Consider the following 27,890-nt stretch of genomic DNA (forward strand, 5'->3'; position numbering starts at 1 on the left):
TGTAGGTTTTGTGCTGTTTCTGTTGGGACTTCGAGGCAGGAACTTTCCTAGAGTTGCTGTAGGCTACTAGTGGGGGGACTGCATCGTGCTTGAGGTCTTGCAGCTCACCGTTACTGTGAATCCCAGTTGTGCGAAGGCTGAAAATTAGGAGCGAGTTTGTCCTTCTGTGTCGCATTAATACCGTGACACGTTGTGCTGCAGTTTCTCACTTAAAACTCTTCGCAGGGGCTCAGAGGAACTACACACATCATTCCCAGAGCTCGTAGTGTGTAATAAAGCAAAATCTACAAATTATGGAAAGGCCTTTTCTGCCTCCCAAAATTGCCCACGTGGGTACCTACCTTCCCTGGAAAATATTTATAATCTGATGCCAAAGGGCCCCTGCTCTCGGCCATGCTTTCAAATGCCCTGTCCTAGGCATCAGGACGAGGACGGGCGCTGCTCGTGCTCAGGGCCCCGCTGGGTGGCCGCGGCTCCCTCTGCTGGCTGCCCCGCAGCACCGGGCGGCTGCGCAGGGCCAAAACCCCTTACTGGAGGAACCCGAGAGGATACAGCAAGTGCTCCTAACAAAGCTACAACCGTTTTATTAGGACTAAAATGGTGTTAAACAGAACGGAACTCGGAGAAGTTCTACGGGAAACGCATAACCCCCCGAGATACTGGTCCAGCAAAACGCCTGCAAGGCCCAGCTGCTGAGCAGTCAGCTGCTTTTCATGGGAAGTGTTAAACCAGTGCTGGGAATGGCATCTTGTTTCTCGGATGGATCCACCGGGTGGATCGAACACACGACAATCAGAGCCGTGCTGGCACCTTCATTACCTAATTGGTAATTAACCCATCTTCCCCATGCCCAGCGTTATTCGCCCAGCTCGGGCAGGACGACGAGATCCGCAGGAGGCTGTGCCCAGCCGGCACCCAGCGCCCCGGCCCCACCGCTGCCCCCGCACCGGATGGCTCGGGGAGAGGAAAATTTGGGTCAAATCCGTGCGGAAATCGCCACGGCGCAGCTCCGGGAGCGGCGCCCGCGTGCCGCCAGCCGCAGCCCAGCCCGGCCGCGCGCCCAGGGGACTGCGGCGGGGGGCCCCGGCCCCAGATCCGGCCCCCAAATCCCCAAACTCGGCCCCAAAAATCCCCAGATCCAGCCCCAAAACCCCGAGCTCCCCCCCAACCCGAGCCGGCGGCCATTTCCCGCTCGTTCCCGGCGCGGGCGCGGGCACCTGGCCACGCCCCTTTCCTCCAAGCCACGCCCCCTTTATTGTCCCGCCCTTTCCCATTCCCCGCCCCCCGTGCGTCACACGCGCCGCATTACGTCACACGCGCGGCGCTCCGCCCCCTCCTCCCAGTCCCCCCCCCCCCGCTCCATGCCGCTACCGGAGGCGGCGCCGGCTCCCCGCGAGCCCCTCCCCGCGGCGCGCGAGCGGGGGCGGAGCCTGCAGCGAGCGAGGGGCGTGGCCTCCGCGGCTCGCTCCGCCTCCAGCAGCGCCTCGAGCCGGGGGGAGGAGCCAGAAGCGGCGCTGGGCGCGGTGGCCCGGCGCCGGCGGCGCGCGAAGCTCGGCGCGTGCGCGGCGCGGCCCGGCGTGGCGCAGGGGGAGGCGGCGGCGCGCATGCGCGGGGGGCCCACGGGGCTGCCGGCCATGGAGCGGAAAGGTGCGGGCCGGGAGGGGAGCCCCGAACCGCCTCCCCCCCCCCTCCCCCCGGTAACCCCTCACGGCCCCCTCCCGGTTCCCTCCCGGCCCCCTCACCGCCTTCTCCTTCTCTCCCTGCAGTGCTGGCGCTGCAGGCCCGGAAGAAGCGGACCAAGGCCAAGAAGGAGAAGGCGCAGAGGAAGTGAGTGGGGGGCCCGGCCTACCCCCCCCCTCCCCCCGCGGTCTCCTCAGGGGGTTCCTGGGCGGGAGGGAGGGGCCCGGAGCCCCCCCCCCCCCCCCCCCAGCACCGCCGGGCGGGGCCGTAACGGGGGGGAGGCCTCGGAGGGGGGGGGGGGGAGGTCCTGGGGGGGGGTCTCGGCCTCCAGGGGGGTGGGAGAGGCCGGGCCTCAAGGGGGGAGGCTCGGGCTCGGGGTGGGGGGAGGTCTCGGCGCCTCCTCACGGGGACGGGGAGGCCCCGCCGCTCCCCTACCGGCCCCGGTTGTGGTTCCGTTGGGGGGAGGCCGGGGGGGTAACGGAGCCGCCTGGAGCCGCTTTGAGGTCCGTGAGGGGGCTCCGAGCCCCAGCCCGGGGCTGTAGGTGCCCATTGCATCCCCCCCCCAGCAGCTCCATGACCGCTGGGGGTAGGCACCGGCCTCCCTTTGCTCCCTTTGCTCCTTTTCCGCGCCCCCCCCCCCCCCTTTTTCAAGTCTTATCGCAGGAGCAGAGCGCCTCGTTCGCGTCCTTCTCTAACTTTGATGCTCTCGTGCGGCTTCCTTCCCACCGCAGGAATCCTGCAGGGCCTTCTGTGCGGTGAACGGCTGGATGCAGATAGGAAAAATTAAAGGATCTCCAGTAAACGCTAAACAACGGCTTCCAGCGGGCCGCCCTAAGTGCTGCATTCATTGCTGCTTACGGATTCCTTCCCAGTGAGCGGCGATGTAAATCCCCGAGCCCGTTCTGTAAATGCCCTTTATTTCTGTAAGAGCTCCGTACCCGCCAGCTTTTACACTTGCTGGTGCACGAAGTGAGGCTCGGGGTGGGCGGGAGGTTCTGGGTGTCTTTCTTCAGACCCGTAGCGCTTTCTTAGTCACTTCCTCTGACAAATCCCACGTCTTTTTAGAACTTTTCGGGTTGGTTTTGTCTCCAGCAAAAGGTTCGGTTGTTCTCAGGCAGGGCTCTGAGGGGTGAAGAGCGTTACTCTCTCTCTCTGGGAGATGCGTGTTGTATTTCCCTACTGTTTTGTACGTTTTCTGGTACCTCTTGAAGATAACCTTAGCACAATTTTTGAAGAGCTTCTCCTTGATCTTTGTGTCCTAATTTCCCAATGAATAATCACGTGTTTCGTTTTCTTCTTGCCTACTTTCATTTTTTTTCCTCGTCCAGCTGCAGACAACCAATGCTGACCATGTTTGCAGTTGCAAGGACTGTTTACGTGTTAATTGTGAAGTTGTTGAACGATAGCTTCCAGTGCTGGCGTGTTTTTAATAAATAAAGAATCCTCTTTAACCGCATAGCTAGGGCAGGTCCTGTCCAGTGCTGCTGCTTGATCTTGCCACTAACCTTGATTTGAGGGGAGATGTATACTGCTTGTAAAATGTTGTGCTTACCTTCTGAAGCTAGATGCTTCAGCTCTATTTTCTAGCACTGTTTTATTAGATCCTACCTCAGCAGTTAAAGAAGCTCACAGGCACTTCATGCTTTACGTTGTACAACGCAAAAGACCCAGCGTCAGCCTCTGATTTGGAGGCCCAGCTGCAGAACCGTTTACACTATTTAAATACAAAGCTGCTCTGCTTAAATCTTCTAAAATAAGCTTAACTGCGTTGTTGTAAGACTTTCTCCATAAAATCTAAACTTGAAGCCACACGAAATGTCCTCCGTGTTCAATGGCAGTTGGTCAGATCACTTGTAACTTTTCCTACATGGAACAGCTGATTTTAAAAGATTAGGATTGGCAAGTGTTAGGAACTGCCTCGTGGGTAAGTAAAAACGCAAAGAATGTTTTGAAGGGATTTAAAGCAATTCAAAATTGTTTTCACTTTGGAAGCGAACTATACCTGCTTTGTGTTTTTATTGTCAATCCAATCTGGCTAAAAACAAGGAAAACAACACTTAAAGGTTAAAATAATTGTGCATAGTATAAAACTGGAAAAACGTCTTTTTCATCATTCAGTAATGAAAATTGCAGCTATTTAGGTTCAGAGAAGACCAGGCTAAATTGTTTAAACAAAGTAAACCCTTGCAAATACTAATTACAATTTCCATTTATAAGATTTTTTTTTAATGGGAAGGTCAACAAAGTTGTTTGTTCTCTGCGAATCCTAGTCTGTTCCTCTGTCTTCTCGTCCTACCGTTTTAAAAGCTTTATTTGATAGCAATGAAAGAGTGAGTGCCTATCCTAACGTTCTCTTCTGCAGAAAGAGAGCTGGAAAAGCTGCTTGGTAATATGAGGGTGTGAGGTACTCGCGTCTTCCTGCTCCAATAAGTTACCCAAATATGCTGGTAGTCTGGAGGAATCACTAAACCAGCTCTTTCAAATCTCTGTTTAGGAAGCTTCTCCTAGCCCGATCGTCTGTCCTGCCTCTGCTGCTGCAGAGTTGGGAGGCTGCTGTGGCTGCGAATCTGTCGCCCAGCTCCGTTTCTGTGAGAGTGGAGGAGGAAGAGGAGGGAGGGCAGGGAGAGTGGCAGCTGAGCAGCTGGGGGATGAAAAACAAGCCTAAATACAGGGAGATCCTGAGGTCTAACGCTGGCTGTTGGCTTGCTTTGTGGCCTTGAGGGAGACATTTATTTCATTTTCTTCTCTGTCTTTTCCATCATAAAGGAAATAGAATTTAAATTGTTTCAAATTACTTCTAGAAAATGAGAGACAACTTTCTGTTTGGTCTTTTTCTTATTTATCAGTGTCAGGAAATACACATGTCAAAAAGCTCTAGTCCCTAATACAACGTGGGGAGTTTGGTGTGTAGGCTACCGCGACATAGGCTGCTGCCAAAAGATAATGTTGCTGAAAGCTATCTGGAAAGTATGGGATGTATTAACTTTATCATTTTGTGAGGTGGGAAGATCTCTGGCACTATCAGGTGATCCCCAAAGTTGTTCAAAAAAGCCCTTTTTTTTTTTTTTTTTTAAAAAAAGAGCTTGTAGGCTTAAGGTTTTTTCTTACTAAATTTTTCTTAAGTTTAACCATACGCTTGTCAGGCAGCTGGATCTGATGGGGTGAATTCAAGTGGTTGGTTTTGCCTGATTGCCCAAAATCCGGAACGGTTCTGCATTTCGTGGTTTTGAGGCAATTACTTACCCCTCAGAGCTGAGCAGATGTGCTAGGTGTAGTATTTGCAGCGGTGCTTGGGGAAGTCGGGAGCTGCGCTGCGCTCTCCTGGGGACGGTTCTGGTGCTGGGTTTCCTCCCGTGACTTCTAGGGAGCTGAAAACACCCTTCCTGCGTCGCGGTGGGTTGTGAGCGGTGCTGGATGGGCAGAAAGGTGCGACGGGTGTGCCGACGGCTCCGGCTTTCATCAGCCACAAGGCGGCTGCTGCCGTGCGGGGCCGGTAGCGCAGAGCACGTGTGGCTGTAACGCCCCGGCGCTCTCTGTGCCGGGAAGCAGCGCGGGCTAGCAGGAGGCTTTCTCAAGGCTTGGTTTTTGGAGACGCCCCCCTGGGTACTGCTCGGAAGGGCTGATAGCTGGCTGAAGCGATGCTGGCACGTGCATTTGGGTAGTTTCATTTCAAAGTGTCGTTTCCTATGCTCTGAGGCTCGAGCTGTGTGAATGAGAGCCCAGTAGGTGGGGAAGATGAGGGATTTGATACAAAACCATGCTTCTGTTTGACCTGAAATACAAATATAGATGCATTTTCCCAATGGCTCTGATTTATAATGGAATTAGGCGCTTGTGACTACTAATATTTTACTTTTAATTCTGGTCTGTGGCTTTTTTCTGTCTGCATGGTTGCAAGCACTCCATGATCAAGTTGTTCTTTGTCCTGGAAAAAACAACTCCAGGTTACTTCTGCGATCAAGACCCAGGGCTTAAAAACTAGGCCGAAAAGTAACTGTCCAGATTCAAAGCACTTAAACAAACAAGGAACAGAACAAATAGTTGCATATTATATCTCATTTTTCCTGAACTGAAGAAAATAAGTGTATTATTAGAACTAGGCCACGAGTCTGTGTGCTGTCTAGTTAACTGGGTATTTCGTCAAGCCTAGTATCCTGCTTTAGCAGTGACTTATGCTCCAGGAAAAGCTGGCCTAGTCGTGCACAAAACCAGCAGTTCTGTGAGTAGGGAGTGAGGGGGTTGAGCTGGGAGAGCCTCAGAGCAGAACGTTTTATTGCTGCGAGCACAAATAACTGCAAAGGTAACGGTAGCCATACAGCTGTAACGTGTGGTGTGTTCTGAGAGAGGTGCGTGATTGCAGTGCTTTCTTCTCGTTCGGAGTGCGCTGATGAATTTGTTCGATCCTTACGGGCTTTGCTGAGTGGGAGATGTTTTTTCACAGGGCTTTAAATTATTCTTCAAGCTCCCTTTGCTGCTGGAGGGAGAGCAGTGGCAGAGTTCAGCTGGTACAGTGCCACCGTCCCGATTCCTCTCCCTCTTCCCAACTGGATGTGATATTCAGCATCTTCAAGGCGATGTTTACAATTATCTGTAATCTTCTGGCCAGATTCTTGTCATGCAATGAAGCCTCGCGTCGTTCTTCCTCTGCAACTGAAAAAACAGTAGAATTGCTAGATGCAGACAGACCGGGAAGTTGGTAATCTTTCTGTCTTTACACTCTTTCCAGTTTATTATTGCATTACTTGCTCCTATCACCTCCTTGCAGTCTTTGGAGAGCCCTGGAGTTCTGACAGCCCACTTCAGTTCCTCTTCAGCTTGCTTCTTGAAGACTTTGCCTGGGATCAGGATCTCAGGTTGTTTCCCCCACTTGTCTTTCATAATTAATACCAGGGCCACATCTTTTGTAAGTATTTTGAACGTACATCGAGAGTCAGGACTTGATGCCTCGCCCACGAGGTTTTTCATTCAAATCCAGAAGTGATGATCAGACTTCAGCATGACAGGACATAACGTAAGCTCTGCTGGTTTCCATGGAAGTCCTCGGTTTGTGTAGCTGGGATGGCAGACGCTTCTCCAAACAGCTCGTTAAGTGCTGCTGTGGGGGAGTAGCTATGGGGAGCGAGAAACTTAATTGCCTCTGTTATTTGTACATTGGCGGCATTGTCATGTGAAATTCATTATTACTTACCTTCAAACTGAACTCCCACTGATCTGCTAAACAAAAGTATGTTTCGGTGCCTCTGCATTCAGTTCTTCTGGAACGAAATGTTCCCAAACTGGTCCTGGAGGTTCTCAGCAGTGATCCACGATCGTTGCTTCAATTTCCAGCTCTAGCTCTGGAGCGACTGACCTACAGCAGCAAGCGCGGCAGATCCGTCGTCCTGGCAGCGACTGCCAGTTCTTTATTCAGAAAAATAGGGGTGGGAGAATGAATGAATTGCGCCTAATTACAAAGTAATGGGGGTTATAGGCTCGTAGCTCCCCCACAACGTATGCTTCTCCCAAATTCCCTCAAATACTTAGAAAATTGAGTAGAAGGGGTAAGGTGTACACAAGCAGGGAAGTACTTCTGCAATACAGACCTGAATTCATGCTCAGAGTTTGAGTTTAGACAGTGGCGGTGTTTATTGAACACAAGATTTGCTTGCAGACCTCCTTCAGGTAAGCACGTTGGAGGCTGGCGGCAGAAGCAGTCGTTCTTCTGCCTCGATGTGCCTTAACACGATCCTGGAATTGCGGGCACACCGAGGAACAGCAATGAGATGCAGCCTGGCAAGCACGCTTCCCTTAAAGACACGTTGTCTTGAGGCACAGATGTGAAAACGGGGGAGAGACTTTAAATCTGGGCTTTTCACCACGCCATATGGAGCTTCAGGTCTCTTTTTTTTTTCCCCCGAATGAAAACAAGAAACCCTTGACAGCACTCGAAGCAAGGTCTTGCCCTGCTCTACAGCCCTGGAAGTCGTTGGGCGGGTGGTTACGGTGGAAAGGGTGTTAGGGTGTTCTTATCCGTGTCCTACAGGGTGAGCCGGGTTGCTCATCACTTTAAATTTCACCAATGAATTATGTTTAAGGATGCAAGTTCCACGTGTGTAACTCAAGCTCCCAGAGAAGGAATGACAACTTTTAGTGCTGCCGGCGGCGTAAAAATCACTTAGGAAAGCGATCGTCCTTGGCTTCCTGCAGACGGCTTCAGAACCCTCAATACACCAAGGGCACGGCGATGTGAGGTGGAGAGAAGGACCAAGGAAAGCATTTTTCCTTTGCTCACACGTGAGATTGATGGGTGTGACAAAAGTGATTTGGACTAAATGTATTTGCTGCCTTCCGTGATGGCAGGAAGGGTCCGGATTGTATCCCTTCAAAGCAGGTAGAAGTGTAGCGCGTGTTCCCAGTGTTTTAAGGACAAGGGAAGAGCCTTCTTTTGAAGAAGTCACTGGCCTCGAATAGGAGAACCAAGCACCTCTCCCAGGCGTTTTGGTACGTAAGTTATCAGGGTGGAGGAAACAAGTTCCGAGCTGTGGCAGTGAAGCTGCGTGCGGAGGCAGTGCTGGTGCCAAGCAGCGTGAACAGCGCCGCTTTTCTCTTTTTTTTTCCCTTTTTTCTGTGCTCACCTGCAGGACGTGCTCTCCCCGCTTTGGCTATTTGAGCCTGCTTCGGAGCAAACCTGCAAGAGCACGCACCTCGTGCGACCAGGGCTTCTTAATGTGTCTTAACCTTACTTTTAGTGGGTGGGCCAGCGAAGTGATCCCACGGGAGACAGACACGGGAATGCAAATCTGTTTCTTTTTCAACTCTTTGGGGAGACAGACAAGGGAATACAAACAAGTTTTTTCTCAGCTCCCTGAACGCCTTTGTAAGGAGCGAGTGATTGAAGCCGTGGTTCCTCCACGTGGTTGCTCTGTCCCCGCCGTGCATCGCAGGGGCGAGCAGAGTTGTTGGGCGATAAATTCAATGAATGAGGAGCAAAACGGTGTCTGCAGAGGAAAACCTGCGTGTTGCTAGCGCCTCTTCCACCATGAAGAGCTTTGGCAGCTCTTAATGCAGCGAGCTTTTCAGGTATGGAGTCAGCTGAATCTAATTCCTTAAAGCTCTCGGTGTAGAACTGCAGAGGCGGCCTCCGAGCGCCTTCTGCTCACAACCATCCCTTCCTAGCAGAGTCTCTAAATTATTACTTGCTGGTGTCGCGTTGCTGCTGACCTGCTTCCCCACGGCTTACACAAACGAGCAGGCCGAACAGGCCCAGGAGATGGCCAGGAGATCTTCTGCATCATCTGAGGAAGATGAGAGGGGGCTGCTGCTGCGCAGAATGCTCGCTTCTCTTTAAGATCTGGTGAAGGTTTGACTCTTTCTTCAACTTTTTTTTGCTGCTTTTAACTGTAAAGGATGTGTTTTTCTTGTAACCCTGGATGGGAGAGGCTTGGAATTACTTCAGAAAAGGCGTTTTTTCTTTGAACGCCCTTGCTCTCCCGTGTGATCGTGCCGGCACCTCTGTATCAAAGGGGCTGGGCTGCCGGCAATTACCATCAGCTTCATCCCGGCTTTGAATCCGCTGAGCCACTGCATAGGCAAATAAAACCGGCTTGTGCAGGAAGATGAAACGAAGGATCTGAGCGAATCCCTACATTTCATTAGAGGGAAGATCGACGCAGGTAAACATCAAGAGGAGGAGACGGTTCTCTTTATGCCCGGCCCCCCAACGCACCAAATTTGCGGGAGGGACCGGCTGAGAGCAACCCCCAGCCGTGCTGCGAGGTCCTTTACCTGCAATGCAGTGCTGGGCATCTGCAGCTAGGTGGTGGAGGCAGAGCCCTCGCCTCCCTCGCACAAAGCTCCGCTGCGCTCGGGGAGAAGCAGCCCCTCCGCCTGCCCTCCATGTCCCCTCTCCTCCCCGGCAGCGTGGCCCCTGAGCTTTGATGGCTCTTTCCAAAACGGTTGGGCTGGCTCCGGGAATATCTTTATCGATGGGAGGCCGCGCTTCGTGCAGGTAGGTTCCCCTCTTCGTTTTTTTCTTTTTTTTTTTTTGTCTCGTGACTTGCAGTTCTTCGGGTAGTCCTGAGAGAATAAGGACTTTTTTTTTGGGGGGGTCTCCAGGTACAGGTTCCTGTGAATTCCGTAAAAGAGCTGGCATTTTGCCCTAGCATTGCTGTTCTATCTCCTTCGGTAAAATACTGCTTTGTAGTTGTGGAAAAAACTGCAAATCTAGTGAATTCTGATGATGAATCAGTGCATCGAGGGAGCAGAAGTAAAAGGTGATAGAAGTGTTTTCAGGTAGAACAGGGGTAGTTTTAAAAAAGTACCCTAAACCACTAGATTTTTTTAAAATGTAAACCATTAACCAGTTTTTCCCAAAGGCTTTTTATCTATTTGTTTTGCAATATTGCTGAAACTGCTGTCATTTTTAAATACCGGGTAGGGATTTTTTGCTGTCCTTAGCAGCCTTTTGTGCCTGTTGGAGAGCTGCCTGCGTGAGGAATGCAGGCAGCTGAGGGCCGTGGGTTTGTGCATCAGTTTTTCTTTGGTGTTAACGCTGATCCGCACCGATCGAGATTCCTTTAATCCCTGCCTGCAGTTGGTGTGGCCACTGGGGGAAGGAGGTGGTGGGATGATACCTGGTGAATTTGCACAGGAAGGCAACAAACGAGAGGGTCTGGAGGTGATTTCATGAAGCAAACAGCACTGTAGGAATGGATGTGACCTGAATACAGCTCTCTCTCGTATATTATAACCTATTATACCAACCAGTGCTCCACAGGAATCGCCCCGGCTCCCCCGGGACAGGCTGAGATGGGGCTGCAGGCGGCGTTGTGCGCGGGGCTGTCGGCGGCGTGCCTCGCCAGCCCCGTCTGCGAGGGTGCAGAAAGCTTCCGAGTGGCTGGGTTCGAGTGCTTCCAGCACCTTCTTCCTTCATGCGTGAAATTCCCCTTACTGAGAAGCACCGGGGCCGCGGGGCAGCGTGATGGTTCTGTCCACATCACTGGTTTGGAAGATGAATCTGCTTTTGAGTCCGTCCGTATGTGCTGCGTCTTGCACGGCTACAAAAATCTGGAAGCAGCACTGGGAGAATTACTCCTTGCTACTTGTGCCACGGGTGTGGCTGCTGGGCTTCAGTTCTCCTTAAATTCTCTATCCAGTTCCTTGCTCTGGGGCTCCTTGCCCTGTTTATAGGGTCTGATAGATCTTAGCATCCAGTCTCCCCTTCAGCCGTTCTGTCCGCAGCCCTTTCTTGCCTCCCTGCGCTAATTTGGGGACGGTGTGACTGTACCTTACTTGTCCCCGTAGGAATGCAGCACTTTTAAAGTACATTTCTGGCCTCCAAGACTTTTTTCCATTTTTTTTTACCCCCAATTCATAATTCTGTGGCTCACAGGGGGAAGAAAGATTTACTTACAAGCCACCTTGGGGCAGGATCAAGCTCCGGGGTAGCTGATAAATGTCTCGGTAGCCTGACAGCAGCAGCAGGTCTGTCTGTCCGGCGGTCCTGTGTCGTTCAGGACCAGGACCCTGCGTTGCTCATCCATTCCTGAATTTCCAAACCAGGGTTTGGTAGCTCTGACAGCAGACCAAAAGGAAACGCTGGGCGGTGTGGTTGTGGCGGGGATGACGTTGTGGTGCATCTTTGATGTAATGAACTTCAGTCCCTTGTTGTAAGTGGCTGCAAATTTCGTCGTGATCAGATCAAAAAGGGTGATCTCTTCCTGTTGTGCTCTGCAGGTGTGGCAGATACGCATCGATCTCATGTGCAGAAATGTATTTAATATGCGATTTCAGCAGAGTGCACACGTAGTACGTAAATGCTCAATGTGCATTCTGTTGCATGACCGCTACAAAATGAAGTACTAGAGTTCTGTCGTAGCTGAAGGTCAGCTGGTACAGCCAGGGTACGACGCCCGACTCCAAGGCAGGAGCTGTAAAAGCTGCATCCAAAAGCCCACGTACATCAGCGTATCCCCTGGCGTAACCAGTGGCTGTTTCACCAGTTAATCCTTGGAGCAAAATGAGTTGCATTTGAAGGAGGGTGGTGGAAGGCATCAGTTGTATCTGCTGCTTCCCTGGAACAATAGCTTCAGTACAGGAAGCTTCCACTAATTCACAGTGACAAGCTCATTGTAAAGAATGTTACCTTGTGCTCGTACGTCACTGCTGTAAAGAAATAAATTTTGGTACCCACCTCTTTGGACAACTCCATCTTTTTTTTAATATTGTACTTCTAGGAAAAGAAAGCTTAATGTTGGTATGCAATACTTGGCCATTAAATCTTTACAATACAAATGAGCTACAGGCATTGTTTTCATTACAAACGCTTGCTTTCTACAAAAGGATCTTGAAAATTAAACTTTGTAGAGAATTGACCATTCCCTGCAAGGCTTTGTAAAGTAAATACCTTCTCTATTTCAGTATTGCCATGTTATAAACCGTTGGGCTGGCTGGGAGCTGCGTGCTATTGAGAAGAAGGAATCGGGGCACGGCAGGGATAGCAGTGGGTTTTAGCTCGGGGATCTCAGTGCCCAGGTACGAGGGCACTGCGGTGGCCTTTGCCAATGGGATCTTCGTGTGCAGGAACTGAGCTGCGCCCTTGGTGTCAAGTTAGACACAAAATTAATGGTTTTATTTATGAATGTAGGAGCAGAAAAAAAAAATACCCCCTCGGTGCCCGATTTCAATCCCTTTCCAGTCTCAAGCTCTCAGGAGGATTTGCAGAACATCTCTGTGCTCCCGTTCTGCACAGTTCAGAGCTGCAGCAAACCTTGGGCGAGGGGACGAGCTCGAGTGCAGCCTCCACGTGAGAACTGGAGGAATCAAGGGCAACGTTCGTGATCTTAGAGTTCTGAAGTGTTTGAAAAAGGATTGTTAAATGGTTGTTTCATGTCTAGATGAGGGCAAAGGGTACAAGTTCTAAAACAAGATTTAATTCTTAGTCCTTCGGGGAAAAAAAAAATTAAATAGGTGCTGGTCTTCAAAATAGCATTCACCAGCATGTGAATCTTCAGGTTTGGTGAGACAGCGTCTCAAAATCTTAATTAGCTGTAGAAAAATCCTCACTGACTAAAGGGAAAAGAGAAAGAGATAAAAGAAGATAAGAGAGATAAGAGAGATAAAGAGATAAAAGAGAGATAAGAGAGAAAAGAAACTAACGTTTTCATGGAATCACCAAGCTTGTAACTCACCATTTTGTCTGGACTTTCTTTTTATTCTACAGTAAAAGTGAATCCAGGACCTTAAATTGCATTTCTCACTAGTGTATGAAAAGCTGTTCATATCTACCTTAGGATTAAAAGCATGTAGGTGAAAACCAGTTTATCTGAAGGCTGAGGAGTGCATCTCTATTATCAGCAATCCCTTCTATAAAACGTAAGCTCCTGAATTGCAGTGTAATGTGTGTGACTTAACTGTTGTCTTTCAGACCCGACACTCAGCACCGGGGCCCTGCTGCTCACTCCGAGAACGATCTTCCAGAGCAAGAGGAGGAAATCCTGGGATCAGATGACGATGAACAGGAGGATCCAAATGATTACTGTAAAGGTGAGAACTCACCTGTTTGAGGTGTAGGTTTTTCAGTGTAATGGAGACATTCCTTAGTTTTCTTACCTGCTGTTGGGAGTGAAAATAAGACCATCTCTGATTATCTTAAGTGGTTTTTGAAATTGCGTGAAGATAATCACATCTCTCGAGCTAACCTGAAACAGAGAAATGTTCTCTAAGGTAGCCTCTGTCAGTCAAGATTTGAGTTGGAGAGTTGTTTTCAGTGCATGTTCAATGCTTTTAGCTTCTTCTCTGTGCCAGAAGACTTTCAAAATCTGTAAAAGCAGACAGTCGTTTTTCTGATGGTGGGAAAAAAAATGAATGCCACTTTCAGCTAAACTTCAAATTATTCACTCTTTCCTTTTAAAAAGTCATTACCTTAGTAACCGTGCTTCAGATAACTTTGTGTTTGCAAATACAGAGCAAATGGAAAGATCACAGCGTGTAATTCAATACCAAGAGGGTCAGGCTTATTCTTTTTAACGTAGCGAATTTTTTAAGTAGCCAGAATGCTGATCATGCAAATTCAGCTGAGCAGTTAGAACTTCTGTTCTTCTGCTAGTTCTGTTTTCTGCAAGGGATGGGAGAGAACTAGCATCTTTCGCTGGCTTTTCATGTGTTCGTGTTTCAGCCATGGAATCTTCCTGCATAGTCCCCAGCTGAGGGGTGCTAGGAGTACACAGCTTTCCTATTTTCAGTTGTGAAGTTAAACGTCAGTGTGCCTTTCAGGCAGGAGAGCAGTTGCAATGGAAGCTCTGTTGGGGTCTTGGCTGGAGTGCTCTCACTTGATGGGGAAGGAGCATGCAATAGCAGTGCTGATATTCAGAGCATTCATAAGCTGCATTTTCCAAAGGTTGTGAGCCAGGTGAACTTCAGGTGCTTTCACTGAAGAAATTTTTTTTTGTGATGCTGCAGCAATGGTCTACATTGAAAAGGAGGAAAAATCACTCATTCTAGCTCAGTTACAGTAAAAAGATACTTTTCAATCAAATAAAGAGCTCTTCACTGCTCTTCCTCTAATATGTTGTATATTTGTTTGGGCAAAATCCAATTAGAGAGCCATTTGCATTTGTTTATATGATTAAATATTTAAACAAATCAAATAAGTCTGCCTCGAGTTGTGATGCTTGTTCCCCATACCTGTTCTTCAGCACTTGTGTGCTCTCTTGCTATATCAACTTCCCACTGTTTTTTCTAGGTGGTTATCACCTTGTGAAAATAGGAGATCTCTTCAACGGACGATACCACGTGATTCGGAAGCTGGGATGGGGCCACTTCTCCACTGTCTGGCTGGCCTGGGACATCCAGTAAGTCTTTCTGTCTTAGCCAGTGTTTCTGGCAGGAAGCCCCAGGGTTGCACAAACGTGCATCTGTTTGTATTTAGATAAAAACAAAACGTGCCTGTCTATATCCTGATACAGAAGTTTCTTTTTAATATTGTTCGTTGTTGATATTAGTTCATTTTGCGAGACATGACTAGCATGGATGCTTTATAAAAAGAGGCCCAAGTCTTCACAAGAGTCCTTAAACCTTGTTTTTCCATGATTTTGTAAATAATTCCCTTGCATACGGGAGCTACTCACTATGATCCTGGAGAATAACTTCTGTGTATGAGTGCTAACAGTCTCCAATTTACTTACCGTGTGTGCATAGAGGGAAGAGATTTGTGGCAATGAAAGTAGTGAAGAGTGCAGAGCACTACACAGAGACAGCACTGGATGAAATCAAGTTGCTAAAATCGGTGAGTGCCAGAGAGCAAGGCTCAATTTAATTTGCTTTTGGGAGTTCAGATTAGTCAGATCCATGATCTTTCTGGATTATGTGGCAGTAAATATTTTGGGTAAGAAGCTCACACTATTGCAGTAGATCTGCTCTTCAAAATATATTCTTGCCTAGTAATTACCTTAAGGCATGCAAAACTAACCCTCTTTTTCTCTGCAGGTCCGAAACAGTGATCCAAATGATCCCAACAAAGAGAGAGTTGTTCAGTTATTAGATGACTTCAAGATTTCAGGAGTTAATGGCTCTCGTATCCTTCTTTTTTAGAAGAAAGGCGTAGAGGTGGGGGTTCCCTGGGTAGCCATCACATCAGGGGCTGGTAAATACTGCCTCTGCATCCCTTTCACTGCCCAAGGAATCCTGCTGGGAAATCATTGCCCTTTGTGAGCCTTAGAGCTGCCTGCAGAGCTCCAAGCTGGAATGGCCACCGAGCCTGACGTAATATGCGGAAGTCACAGAGACAGTGCTGCTTAGTCATGCTTTCAACCTAAGAGCTGCTGGCGTGGCTACATCTGAGTTCTGAGTCGGGACCGAGGTAATGTCCAAGGTACCTTTTGTGGCAAGAGTGCCCATCTGTCTCAACCCTTTAGTTTTGCAGGCAGCCTAGTAATAACTCCGTGTTTAAAGCACTACAAAATGTCAGGACCAGTAATTAAAAATAGCAAGCACATACGCGGTCTGTAACTTGATAAGGTGGTTTTCTAGCTAGGTTACCTCGGCCTTTACCAAGGTATATATACCAAGAGGTATAAAGTGTATTGCTTTGAAAAATCTCCTGCGGTTCTGTGAATAACCTTCTAGTAGGCAGTTATTTGTGGGAAGTTGTAATAATGCATCCTTAAAATTTGCAAGTTAGCCTTTTTTTGCATCTTCCCGCTTTGCAGCGTCTTGAACATTATTTCAGTGAGAACTACCAGGCTGCAGGTTATAAACTTTCTAAAGCTCTTTGAAAATAAGTAGCCCCGTAACATATTTCCTCAACTTTTTTCCAGAACCTAGCACTGAGTAAATGTTGACTTGAGGTATTACTCTCACTTGTGAAACACATGCATGCTTTCTTCAAGTGTACAAAAAAATTAGTATAATAAAATCCTACAAGTGTGGCTGTTAAAGCAAAAGCACGATACCGAATGTGTCAGTAGTGACTGTAACTGTTTGAGATCTTATAGACAAATAATGTAAATATTATTGGAGTCCAGGCTTGTAAAAAGTTTGTTTTGCTGGTAAAGAGGCAGGGTGGAGGAAGTAATTTAATTGTTCTGAGGATGACTTATGAAATGGAAATTTGATTATATTTTCAGGTACTGCTGGTACAGAGGGATCCGGCATTGAGTTTTGCCCAGGGCAAGAGTTTAAACAGTTCCAAAGCTTACATTGTTGGCTTGAAGCTGCTTCGATACTAGCAGGAAATACTAATGCATGGTTGCTTGTGTAGCTGGCTTCCACCCAAAGCAGGAGGTTGCTGCTGCTGCTTTAGGACCATTGTTGTAACCAGCTCTGTCCTTCTATATTTTAGGTTTTGGGTAAAACACTGATGTGTGTAATGGGATGGTGCTGTTAAGGAGTGCAGTTGCTCTGAGCAGTGTCAGAAGGATGGGAGTTCGTTAATGCAGATACAGTTGATTGGTATGGACTTATTTTGATCCTTAGTCCTGGGAATTGAGGGCTCCTTGGGTCAGGATGGCCATCTTTTTCCTTGACTTAGTTCCAGATATCTGTATGGTGTTTGAAGTTCTAGGTCATCATCTACTGAAGTGGATCATCAAGTCAAATTACCAGGGGCTTCCACTCCCTTGTGTCAAAAAGATCATTAAACAGGTATGTTCTGGTTCTGACTGCACTGTTACCCTCGACCCACTGAGAACTCTCTCATGGTGGGGCAAAAAATTTCAGAAGAAAACAGAAATTAAAAATCAGGGATATGTCTCTCATGCAACAAAGTCGTTCTTGGGTTATTTCCTTTCTCTCCTGCAAAAACCTCCCGCTACAGATACATATTTTCTGTCACTTAAATCATTAGGAGGCCAGCTTTGCTTTTACCCTCTTCTTTCCCTCACAAGTGCAAGTAATTCTTTTCTTAAATTGTCACAGTAAGTACAGTGCTTAAGGATGGGAAAAGCAAGAGAAACCTGTTCTTTGTACTGGCTGGTTGCCTAAGAAGAAACATCTTTCTGTGTGTGAGGTAGAGGGGAGGGGGAAAGTACGATTTTATTGTAGGGTATTAAAATTTTATTTTCAACTGCGGTAACTTAAGTTATGAGGCACTATTTTAAATTCATAGTTAAAAATCTTTACTCAGATCTGTGTTTTCTGTAATTCTAATAACCACTGGTCACATTAACACTAACGTGGAGTATTTTGAAACAAAAACCTCCTTGAGGTTTGCTAACCATTACGGGCAGTTTTAGAGTTCCTTGCCTTTTCTAATAGTTGATTTTCTTCTCTCTTGTCTGCAGGTTCTTCAGGGGCTAGATTACTTGCACACGAAGTGTAGGATCATTCATACAGATATTAAACCTGAAAACATTCTTCTGTGTGTGAATGACCAGTATATCCGCAGGCTGGCTGCAGAAGCAACAGAGTGGCAGAGATCTGGGGCTCCCCCACCATCTGGCTCTGCAGGTGCTCTTTTCAAAAAAGTTGGTGCTATTCCCCCAACCCTCCTCACCCCCTAAATCATAACTGATTTCATAAGGGAAAACTTCCAAATTCAGTACAGTGGAACAATAATGCAAGTAACACTTGCAAAAGCCAAACGTAAGTTGTGAAGTTAGTCATTTTACCTCGAAGATGCTCAGGAAGGTAGTCTAATGTAAGAAAAATGGAGGGAGGATACATTCATGCTGACAGCTGCTTTTAATGCAGGTATTTTTTTAATCTATCTGGCATAGATAAGGTGGTAGGACAGTCAGTCTTGTATAGAATCCACTGCATAAAAGCTAACACTCAGAATACTGCTAGAGTGAAAAATGTAGTGAGGTAGTTCTTGCGTTTTCTACAAAAGTTTATCTCCTTTCATTGCATGATGCTGGAAAATGCATTTGGGGAAGTTCTCAACAAGGTGATTTACGTGTTAGAGCTGTCAGTTCGCAGAAGTCAGAAAACTTTTAATAGAAATAGCTTCTTTGATGTGCTGAGGTCCCTAAAGAGCTGAGGGCAAAATTTCAATTGTTACTCTTGAGAATATCCATCTGTACCTGTGGGTACTTTTCAGAAACTACTGCAGTGCAGATTGGAAGGCTCTGTTGGTCTTAATTTTAGAACATCAGCATTTAGCTGAGCCTGTTGCAACATAGCTTAGCTGGGTTAGGTTAGGAAAACTCCCTTAGATTTGGTATTTTAATGTTTTGGTTTGCATTTTCTTTTCGGTAAGATGCATAATATGTGTAGCAAATGAAGCTGCATGACAGGAAGTGTAAGTCTTCGGTATCAGTCAAGCAAGTGTGCAACCTGTGATTTTAATAATGCGTTTACTCATTTAATGTTTTCTCAGTTTTTTAATTCTTGCTGTACTTTCATAGAGAAATGAACATTTAAAATAACATCTGCTGATTGATACCTTTAAAGTGTTGTTACCAGATCACCTAGGAAACACCTTAAGATAAGAATCTAGTTGCAGTCTTTGAATATAAACATACTGATTTACTGCTCTTGCTTTCCCTTTCAGTGAGCACTGCACCACAGCCAAAACCAGTAAGTGTAACAGCTTTCATGTGTAAGTATCTGTCAACTTCTAAGTAGCACCCGCATTGTCTCATAATCCAGTCGGCATTAAGGAAAATCAACCTTATAATAAGACCAGAAGGAAAAACGTGATTTGTGTGTGTTGTAGACAAAAGCACCAGGTTCAATGCTGTCTTGGAAATGTAGGTAGGTCTGTCTCAAATATATCACCATCAAATAAATCTCTTTGGTGGTTTTGAGGTCTGTTGTGAAGGTGGCTGTCTGTGGAGTCTGGGATCCCTCATTTGGTGAACACTGTTGGTTTCTCAGGACATAAATGCAGTGAGACGAGCAAAAGACAACTACTCCAAAAACCTTAATATTTGCTTTGTGTCTGGGAGGAGAACTGTTTCCAGAGTTTTCATCCCAGACTGCTTTCTCAGATCTAGAATAAAGTAAAACTTGGCTTACCTTAGATTTATTGAAATATGAGATACTAAGTCAAATTTCCCTGCTTGCTTCTGTGTAGGCTGACAAAATGTCAAAGAATAAGAAAAAGAAGTTGAAAAAGAAGCAGAAACGTCAGGCTGAGCTGTTAGAGAAGCGGATGCAAGAGATAGAGGAAATGGAGAAGGAAGCAAGCCCTGGGCAGACGCGTCCTGAAGAGGAGGAAGAAGCTCAGAGCCCTCTGGAAATGCTCATAAAAGTTAGCCCACCAGATGAAGAGGTTGGCAAAAAGACAGGTATGGACCTAAAGTATTGCTGAAGTAGCAGAGCTGTGTTCTTTCACTCAATGGCATGAGTAGAGTGGGCATTCTTAGGAGAGGTGGCTGTTATCACAAACATGTAATCATGTTTGCATTGCATTCTACTCATGTAAAGAAGCTGGAAAATGTACTTTACAAACTAAATTAATGAATGCTTGTGTACAGTTATATTTTGAGATCTATATATTTCTGAGGCCTTCTTGAACAGCTTCAGCTGTTACTTTGTTTAGACACGCTCTTCCTTCTCCTTTTCCACTCTTGCAGCTGAAGTCATTGTGCACGAGCAGTCTATTCATATGGAAGGCAGCGTGGAAAAATGCGTAACAGAAATAAATTGCAATGGAGTGATACAAATGACGGACTTCCCAGACTCTGGCAACCAGGGGTCTGTGCGACTTGAGGATGACCTTCACAATGCCAATGACTGTGGCGATCACCTTCACGCCCAGAAGAAGGAGAACTTCCATAGTTGTAATTACAGTCAGCGAAATGGTGACACGGAGAACAGGCCTCAAGCAACAATGTCGGACTCGTTCGTGCCCTTAGTTTCGGAGGATTCCATGGTGTGTCAGCCTATGTCCAGCGAGCAGCAATCATTCAACGAGCAGGAGATCAGCCATTTGCAAGAAAGCATCCGGACAGAGATCCCTTCGGAGGACGAGAATGAGAATAATAGCCCATCAGATAACAAAGGTACAAGAGGAGCCATGTGAGGAAGGGCTCCTTTCTCCTCGATGTGGGGGAGCTGTATTACAACACTTCATCAGAATATTAATAGAAAGCTCCATTTTGGAGGCTGAAGTGATCAGAACCACCTGTTTGAACCTTTTTCTGTCAGGAGTAGTCTACCTGACAGTCCTACCCCGAGACATTCTGCCGTTCCTACCTTCCAGTTGTAGCCGTACCTTAATTTTGACTATCAAATGCGTAAGTGTTTCCGCTTCAGTATACTGATAAACACGACAAATGTGCTTATACATTTGTTTTTCGTTATAGGAACATTCCCTCCTTTATATCAGGTATCGCTATAGTTAGAAGCTTAAATCTACAAATTGAAGCTTAAATCTACAAATTGTCGCTGGTTGCTACATTATAGGATAAGTAGTTAAGTGTGTTCTGATTGTTCTGTTCGTACCGTGGAGTAAAAGCTAACTGCTCTCGGTTACTTGAGATGAGTAAATGGTTTCCCAGAACTGGAAATGCAAGCAGACTGAAACAGTTTATACAGCGTAGGGGAAAAAGAACACTTCAATAATTCTGTTTGAATATGATTTGTTTGCGGGCGTGTGTGGGAGCTGCAAAGCTTGTAGGATTAGAAGATACGATACCGGGTAACGTACTGCAGTTAAAAACAAACAACCTGGAATGTGTTTAAAAACCTGCATCAATTGATAGATCTGTTTTTGTATCCTCGAGTCAGGGTCAGATCAAGTATATCTGCATGGAGAAGGAGGCAGAAACTCACATTTGTAATTCTCTTTTAAATTTTTCTGTAGCGTTTTCTTGGCAGTGCTGCTAGGGAATTGTGTGAAAAAGCAGCAAGTGAAACTTAGACTTTGAAATTTGGACAGTGTTTAGTTGGATGCCCCTGCTAGATGACTAGGTGCGTTTGCTTCTCGCAACTCTCTCCCAAATTGCTTTTTGAGAGCTACAGCTGGAGGTAATTTAGTGACTTAATGTTTTTGCTCTCCACCATGTCCATTGAGGTTTTTCCCAATATGTACTTTAGCTCTTGTAACTGTCTGTGTTGCTGCAGTGACTGATGGCTGTGTCAAGAAGATGCTATTATCTGTGGACTCCCATCCTTCAAGGATTTAGGAAGACTTCTTAAGGGTTGAGAGGCTTGTTTAACTTCTGGCAGTGCCCTTACTTAAAAAGCCTGTCTTGATATAGACAACCTTTAGGTCTGTGCTGGAAAACAGTCACTCGTGCGTATGCTTTCTTGCCCTTCTGCTTAATGGTGGTGACTTTTGCTCATAGATTGAGGTTGACTTTTATACCGCAGGCTTTAGGGAGGGAAAAGTTCAGATCTGAAAGCAAAATCTCTCCTGGGTGGGGATAGGGCTGTAGGGTTTGGATGACAGATGGTGGTACTGTCCATGTAGCTTTAATCAGCTGTTGTACATGTTGCCTCTAGGAAAATCGACTGCTGGGAATTTCCTTCTTAATCCTCTTGAGCCCAAGAATGCAGATAAGCTTAAAGTGAAGATAGCCGACCTAGGAAATGCCTGCTGGGTGGTAAGTTTAAAATCTTTTTACATTGACGGTTTAAACCCGCTAATTCATTTGCGGTATGCCGAGATTGAAAAGAATCCATAAAATAGATTCCATTTTATGCCTGCTTGTGAGAGCTGTGATAATTTGAAATCGTTTCGGGGGGGGGAAGGAAATGGGGAGGAGGGGTACAAAGAAAGAAGCTGTCATATAACGTCAGACTTCAGCCTGTGTTTTGGGTGCCTCTGGTCATTAGATTACTTCTTAATAGGCCTTTGAACAGTGTCACAACTGATGTGTAGAAATCTGCATATGTGAAAATTCTGAGAGAGTCTGTAGCTCCTCTGGAGGAAGTTGAAAAGAATTGCTCTGCACCTAGTTGTGTAGCTTATTAGCTTGTCAAACCATCTCACTGGATTTGCGAGCACATGAAAGAGACTCGTAAATGGTTTTATTCTTTGATGATTATCCTGTGCTGCTTTTAAGTGTTTCACATTTCAAATGGGAGAAATGTCTATTTTATATGGCTTTTAAAATGGCAAAATAATTGAGATCTTACAGGAAAGGAAAGCTTCAAACTCGGGTCGATGGCAGGCTTGCAGCATCTGGCAAGGCTGCTGTCCCTGTGTTGCTTTACCTGCCTTCATGTCGTTGAATCACGGTCTCTCTATCATGATTTGATAGGAGAGGGTGCAGACTCTGAAACTGTCTTCCCTATTCTGCCTCTTTGGTTTGCTTCTAAATTGCCAGATTTTTACTTAAGGGGTGCCTCGCGTAGACCGTTTAAACCGTGCTCGTAGGAATATACGGAAATATTTAACAGAGATGTAAAATTCAGATGAAGTGTGATGGGAATGAGCTTTGATCTGGTCCGGCCGTCCAGGTTATTGATTCTTTTCCTTTAAACCGTCCCCAACTGTGCAGTAAAACGTTTGTTCTGTTTAGCACAAGCACTTCACTGAAGACATCCAGACAAGACAGTACCGATCCCTGGAGGTGTTGATAGGATCGGGGTACAACACCCCTGCTGACATCTGGAGCACAGCGTGTATGGTGAGTGGTGTCAGCCGGGGGCTTTCAGACCCTTGCTCTGGAGCATTTTGGGAAAAACTCGTGTGCTGTGCACTCTGGACTGCTGAATCACTAGCCAAGTCTGGGGAAAAAAAATAGGGAAAAAAGCTGCTAATAACAAAAAACCGACCCATCAATATTTCAGCCAACATCCAGACTTGCGAAATACCATGTTTCCATACCAAAATTAGTTTATTTTTTTCTGCTACATGTAGCTTTTCCCTTGAAAGTCAGGGTTTTGCTGTACAACACCAGCAGATTTCAAATACAACTACACTGTACTGTCATTCTTTGGAAAAACAAGGCAACTATGCAATTCTGAAGACAGTCTTTATATGAAGAGCCTTTTTTGCTGCATCCAGTTTTGTTTCACGGATGTCTTTAGTATCATTTCGTATTTTAATCTCATGCATCCTCTGCATGTTTGGAGTCATAATCTGAGTAATGCTGAGACAAGGCTGAAGCTGTTCCTGTAATAGTTGGCAAACGTAGTGATTTAAAAAAAAAAAAAGTCAGTTACTGCATGTGCCTCTTTGGTGTCTCCATTCTGTGTTTTCTACAAATTACAGCTTGGCTTTTATAGTTTAAGCTTGGAAAATATTGAGCGAAGTCCTTTTCGCTGTCTTGGAAAATACTCTGTGATCTTGATGGATGTGGTAAACATGGAATGCAGTTAGGAGCATGTTGTCTCTGCAGGACGTGGGGCCAAAATATTACAGTGGTTACTCTGAGTGCGTAATTCAATAGTTTTTCTACGGCAGTCCTTACAGAAAACTAAGAATACAGAAGGTCAGAGGTACTGTTAAGTGAAGATGTAAAGGGTAAATGTGTCATGGAATTTAGGAGTGGTAAGTGGAAATGAATGCCAGGTTTTTTCCTCATTTCAAACATGTTTTTCATGTCTATAGATGAATGTTCAGAGATGAGCTGTTTGAAAGATGTCCTTCTAACATAGGAAGTTTTGGGGAGGGAAAGCTTTGTAAAAATATCGGTAGAGTTTGGACAGCACTTTGCAGAATGCTCTGGAGGCAAAGGAGAAGCTAAGCATGTGAAAAGCTTTTATTTTGTACAATTTCACACAAGCTTACTGTAGTATGGTGCGATCCAAAATTTATTATAGATGTGCCTATGATGTTTTTAATGCAGTTATTAAAATGTTACGAAGTAATGGCTCATTTTAAGATGGTAATGGAATACTAGAATTTCCCAGCTTATTCTTTTGACCACTTTGCTTCTGTCCAGCATGCTTCTGGCAGAGACGTGCAGAATCAACCTGCAGTGCTTCAAACAGTGTGTGAAGTGCATTAAAGTGACATAATGTGCTCGTTTCTGTTTTAGGCCTTTGAATTAGCAACAGGAGACTATCTGTTTGAGCCTCATTCTGGAGAAGATTACTCACGGGATGAAGGTACGTTTGGCTAAGTCTTTTCTTAAAATGGGGCATGAAAGGCAAAGGATCCTTCTTCAGAAAAAGCCTTCTCTTGTGAGATAGCAACGTAAACGCCCATTGCAAAAAGATTATTTACCCAAATTACTGATGTTAAGGGACAACTGTGCTTGACCCTTTGCAGTTCTTGTTCTGGTGTTGCCTGTTCCTTTAACCACTGGATTCTTTACCTTCTCAAACTGATCATCCCTGCAAACTTCCCCATTTTTTTCCCCACCATACCTCTTAACTTTTTGTCCTTGCGTGTTGTAACCTGATTTCAGGTGCATCCCAAAGTGATTTCTGAAGGAGGTAGTGTCTTTGTCTTCAACATTCCAGGGAAGGAAACTGGGGTATAGAGAGAGAGATGTCTTGTGTGGATGTCATATTGTCTTCTCTTTTGAAAAAATGCAGATCACATTGCTTTGATCATAGAACTTCTGGGGAAAATACCTCGCAAGCTCATTTTAGCAGGAAAATATTCCAAGGAATTTTTCACCAAAAAAGGTAAAAGGAAATGAAGCAAATGTCACTTACCCCCTTGCCCCACACCTCAAATACACAGGAATGCCTTGCTGGAAATCTTTTAAGTCTTTCCTTTGTTTTACGAAAGGCTTTCTCTGTAAAACTGCAGCTAAATATAGGGCATTCTTGTCTAACTGCTATAAAAATATAATACATCTTTATATAAAATATTTATATAAAATATGTACTCATCTTTAAAGTCTTCACTAGACAACTTTGTTCCATTATAATTACTTACGTAGAGCCTTGAATCCTGAGCTATGTTGCTAAGGGCACATTTTACCTTTTTGCTAATCTTAAAGCCCTACGTAGCCCAGAAGAAATTCTTGGCTTAGTTAATTCTTTTTAAAAAATAATAAATAATTTAAAAAATCAACTTCTATTAGTAGTGTTTAGCTTCTTCCAACAGTGCTGCACGTATAGCGTGTATTCCAGTCAGTGGCACAATGTTTATCTGTCACGTCAAACTGTATAATTGGTGATTTAATAAAGTTAAATAATATTTGCTGATATAGGATCAGAAATAGCAGGAAAGAAAAAAAAAAGTACATGTCTTGAACAATCTTCAGAAGCAGATAGCAAAGTGGTTTTAGTATCATTTTTCTTTCGTCAGCATGCCCCACAATTGTATCTTCCCTGTGCTCAACTAATTGGAAGAGTTTTTGAATTCGGTCTGTGCTGTTAGCTGCTTGGCATGTTGTGCAGGTCATGGTCGCAGAATGGCTGACGTGAAACCTATTTGTCTTGGCTTTCAGGTGATCTGAAGCACATCACCAAACTGAAGCCCTGGGGCCTTTTTGAAGTCTTGGTGGAAAAATACGAGTGGTCCCAAGACGAGGCAGCTGCCTTCACAGACTTCTTACTACCAATGCTGGAGCTGATCCCAGAGAAAAGAGCGACGGCAGCAGAGTGTCTCAGGCACCCCTGGCTTAACTCCTAGAGGCTTCGACCCAATGCCACAGCACTACACTCCGGTTTACAGCATAGCATACACACACCCGGCTGCCCCTTCCCAGAGCCGTTTTTTTCCCTTGTTCATTTTCAGTGTGAAGTTCTTCCTTCAAGGCTTCCGAGATTTTAGATAAATCTAACCCGTTCTGCTGAGGCTGCTTGTGTGACTCACTGGGGGCTCGCCTCAGCCAGTGGGCATTGGCTGCGTTTTGCCTTGACTGGGCTTCGCCAAAGACTAATTAACTAGAACACGAAGCTTTTCCTGAGTCTCCTCACCGATACGCACTGTCTGTTACAGATGTGAGCTCACCAGTGCTCAGATTTGCTCTGTTAGCTAAATTTCTGGGGGATGTGAAGATCTGAACTCATCCTCATCTCCCTGACTCAGGAGTCCATTTCCCGCTGTTCACCCGGTAGCTAACGATGGGTGAGAGGTAACAGATGGCACCGAGGTGGTGTTAGTTCCTTGTAGAGCAGAGACCTCAAAAGCCTCCATCATCTTCTAGGTGTCTGCTGTATTCTTTGCTTTCCAGTCACATAATTTTTCTTTAGTTCTAGCTGCTTAAATCTCTTGAAATGAGCTATTTAAATCTAGATTTTTTTTTTTAGTATCATTTGCTTCTTCCTCTGAAGTGCCCTGTCCCTTTACTTTTCCCCTTCCTGTGTCCAGCTAGTCAGAATAGTTTCTGAATTCAGTGATGCTTTCTCCTTGTTCTCTAATGCCTGAGCCTGTGACTAAAAGGTGACAAGGAAAATGAGCAGAAGCTGGAACTGACCGAACGCACAACCCTCAGCATACAGATGGGTGCACCCTTTGGCTGCAGAGAGGTAGCCTTGTTGCAGGCAACTTCTAACGTTTCAGTGAGCTGTAAATTTCTTGGTTTTTATCCCTTTCTGGCACTTTTTTTTTTTGCCTTGCTTGACGTGGTTGCTGTACCAGTGACAGATTGGCTTTCACTGATGCAGTGTATTCTCTCTCAATTTTTGACTGTTTGCTTTTTTTCCAAGAAAGGGCAGCAGCATCTGTATTACAGCCACGCTATAGCCCTTGGCTTCAGAACTCAGTGCTTGAAAGTAAAGATTTCCTTTAATTTGCTTCAGGTGCTGGCCTTCAGAAATAACCTTCAGAAATAACTTCCCAGGATGGGATCGCCTTTTATTTTCTGGGGCATCAGCACAAGGAGAGGTGGAAGAGGATTCCACATCAATACTGGATTAGCTGTTTCTAGAGTTCCCCCGACTAAAGATGTCCTGTGGGGTTTCTCTATCACCTTCTCAGAGGAGGCTGGATGTAATAATTGAGTGGGTTAATTTTTAAAGTTAAATCACTGTGGCGTTTGTTAGTTTTACGATGGCTTCTTCGAGCCTTGCCCCTCCTGTTACAGACGCAGTGTATCCTACTCTCGAGCAACGTTTGGCAGTGTTGAGACTTCAGAGGCACATCTTTACCCTGGACCAAACAGGCCTTTGGATTCGTGGCAGCTCTCAGAGCACAGAAGTTGCCGTACCGGAGGCCACGCAGATGCTATCCAAGACGCTTCCATTGCCAAAGCTGCCAAGACCGCTGTTACACGTCACTTTGTGTGTGTGTGTGTTGGAAATCCAGGTTCATGAGAATTCATTCATAAACCTTGGGGTCGTTTAATCCACTTAAAGAGTTCCTCCAGCCCGGTGCCTGACTGGGCTGATTAACGCAAATCATGCTGCATGTTCTTGTAGGGGTAGGTCAGGTTCTCTATGCATATAATCTAGACTTAAAGGAAGGTAACGTACCAAATGAGTTTGGAACTGCCGATCTGACTTTTTTTTTTCCCTTTCACCTGGAGTTTTTCCAGCTGCGTGTCACTTCCATCTCTGTTACAGGAGGACTGCAGACAGGACTGGATTCCAAAATCCCCACTGTCCACGTACTGTGAAGTTACATTGGCAGGGCAAATGATTTCTGTTGTCTTGAAAGGTCACCCCGTCTCATGTACTTCAGGCTGGCTGCTTAAAGAACTTTTCCTAGAAGGGGTTTGCACACTTGGAGAGCCCCTTCCCATCTTTCCCTTCCCCCTGGCACCCCTGCCCGGAGGAGGACGTTTTTTTTTTTACCATGGGAGCCAAGGCTGGAGCCAGCTCATGAGTTGAAGACCTGCAGAAGCAGCTGTCGGGATTCAGTCTTGTACCGTGTGCTCGTTCACTTGGGGGTTTGTTAAATTTCCAAATTGCCGTAAAGTGCTCACACTAAAGGATTTGTACTTGCTGTGTCAGTCTAAAACCTGAAGGAAAATACATTTTTATTCTTTCTA

General features: G+C 45.9%; 1 protein-coding gene across 4 annotated transcripts; it reads left to right on the plus strand.

Annotated features, from left to right (window-relative positions):
* Positions 1–1,546: 1,546 nt before the first annotated feature.
* Positions 1,547–27,890, plus strand: SRPK1 (SRSF protein kinase 1). 4 transcript variants are annotated; one of them, XM_040535743.1, is made up of 17 exons: positions 1,579–1,647; positions 1,767–1,827; positions 2,412–2,551; positions 13,085–13,203; positions 14,402–14,510; positions 14,857–14,944; positions 15,145–15,232; positions 16,694–16,800; positions 17,439–17,604; positions 18,650–18,675; positions 19,175–19,388; positions 19,677–20,105; positions 21,550–21,650; positions 22,572–22,679; positions 24,036–24,105; positions 24,538–24,630; positions 25,404–27,890. In XM_040535743.1, exons 3-17 carry the CDS (start codon positions 2,448–2,450, stop codon positions 25,586–25,588), a joined length of 2,007 nt encoding a protein of 668 aa, XP_040391677.1. In that variant the 5' UTR covers positions 1,579–1,647; positions 1,767–1,827; positions 2,412–2,447; the 3' UTR covers positions 25,589–27,890. The 4 variants fall into 4 exon arrangements, with proteins under 4 accessions (XP_040391678.1, XP_040391677.1, XP_040391680.1 ...); XM_040535744.1 differs by lacking the exon at positions 2,412–2,551 and having other exon boundaries at positions 1,547–1,647; XM_040535746.1 differs by lacking the exons at positions 1,579–1,647; positions 1,767–1,827 and having other exon boundaries at positions 2,545–2,563.

Source organism: Cygnus olor, chromosome 24, assembly GCF_009769625.2.
Source record: "Cygnus olor isolate bCygOlo1 chromosome 24, bCygOlo1.pri.v2, whole genome shotgun sequence".
NCBI lineage: Eukaryota > Metazoa > Chordata > Aves > Anseriformes > Anatidae > Cygnus > Cygnus olor.

Excerpts from the sequence above, each read along its gene's own strand:
- SRPK1 (XM_040535744.1), top strand. The coding sequence starts at position 1,605 with ATGCGCGGGGGGCCCACGGGGCTGCCGGCCATGGAGCGGAAAG. Across the intron at positions 21,651-22,571 it reads TAGGAAATGCCTGCTGGGTG|CACAAGCACTTCACTGAAGA; the intron begins GTAAGTTTAAAA and ends TGTTCTGTTTAG. Across the intron at positions 24,631-25,403 it reads GGAATTTTTCACCAAAAAAG|GTGATCTGAAGCACATCACC; the intron begins GTAAAAGGAAAT and ends CTTGGCTTTCAG.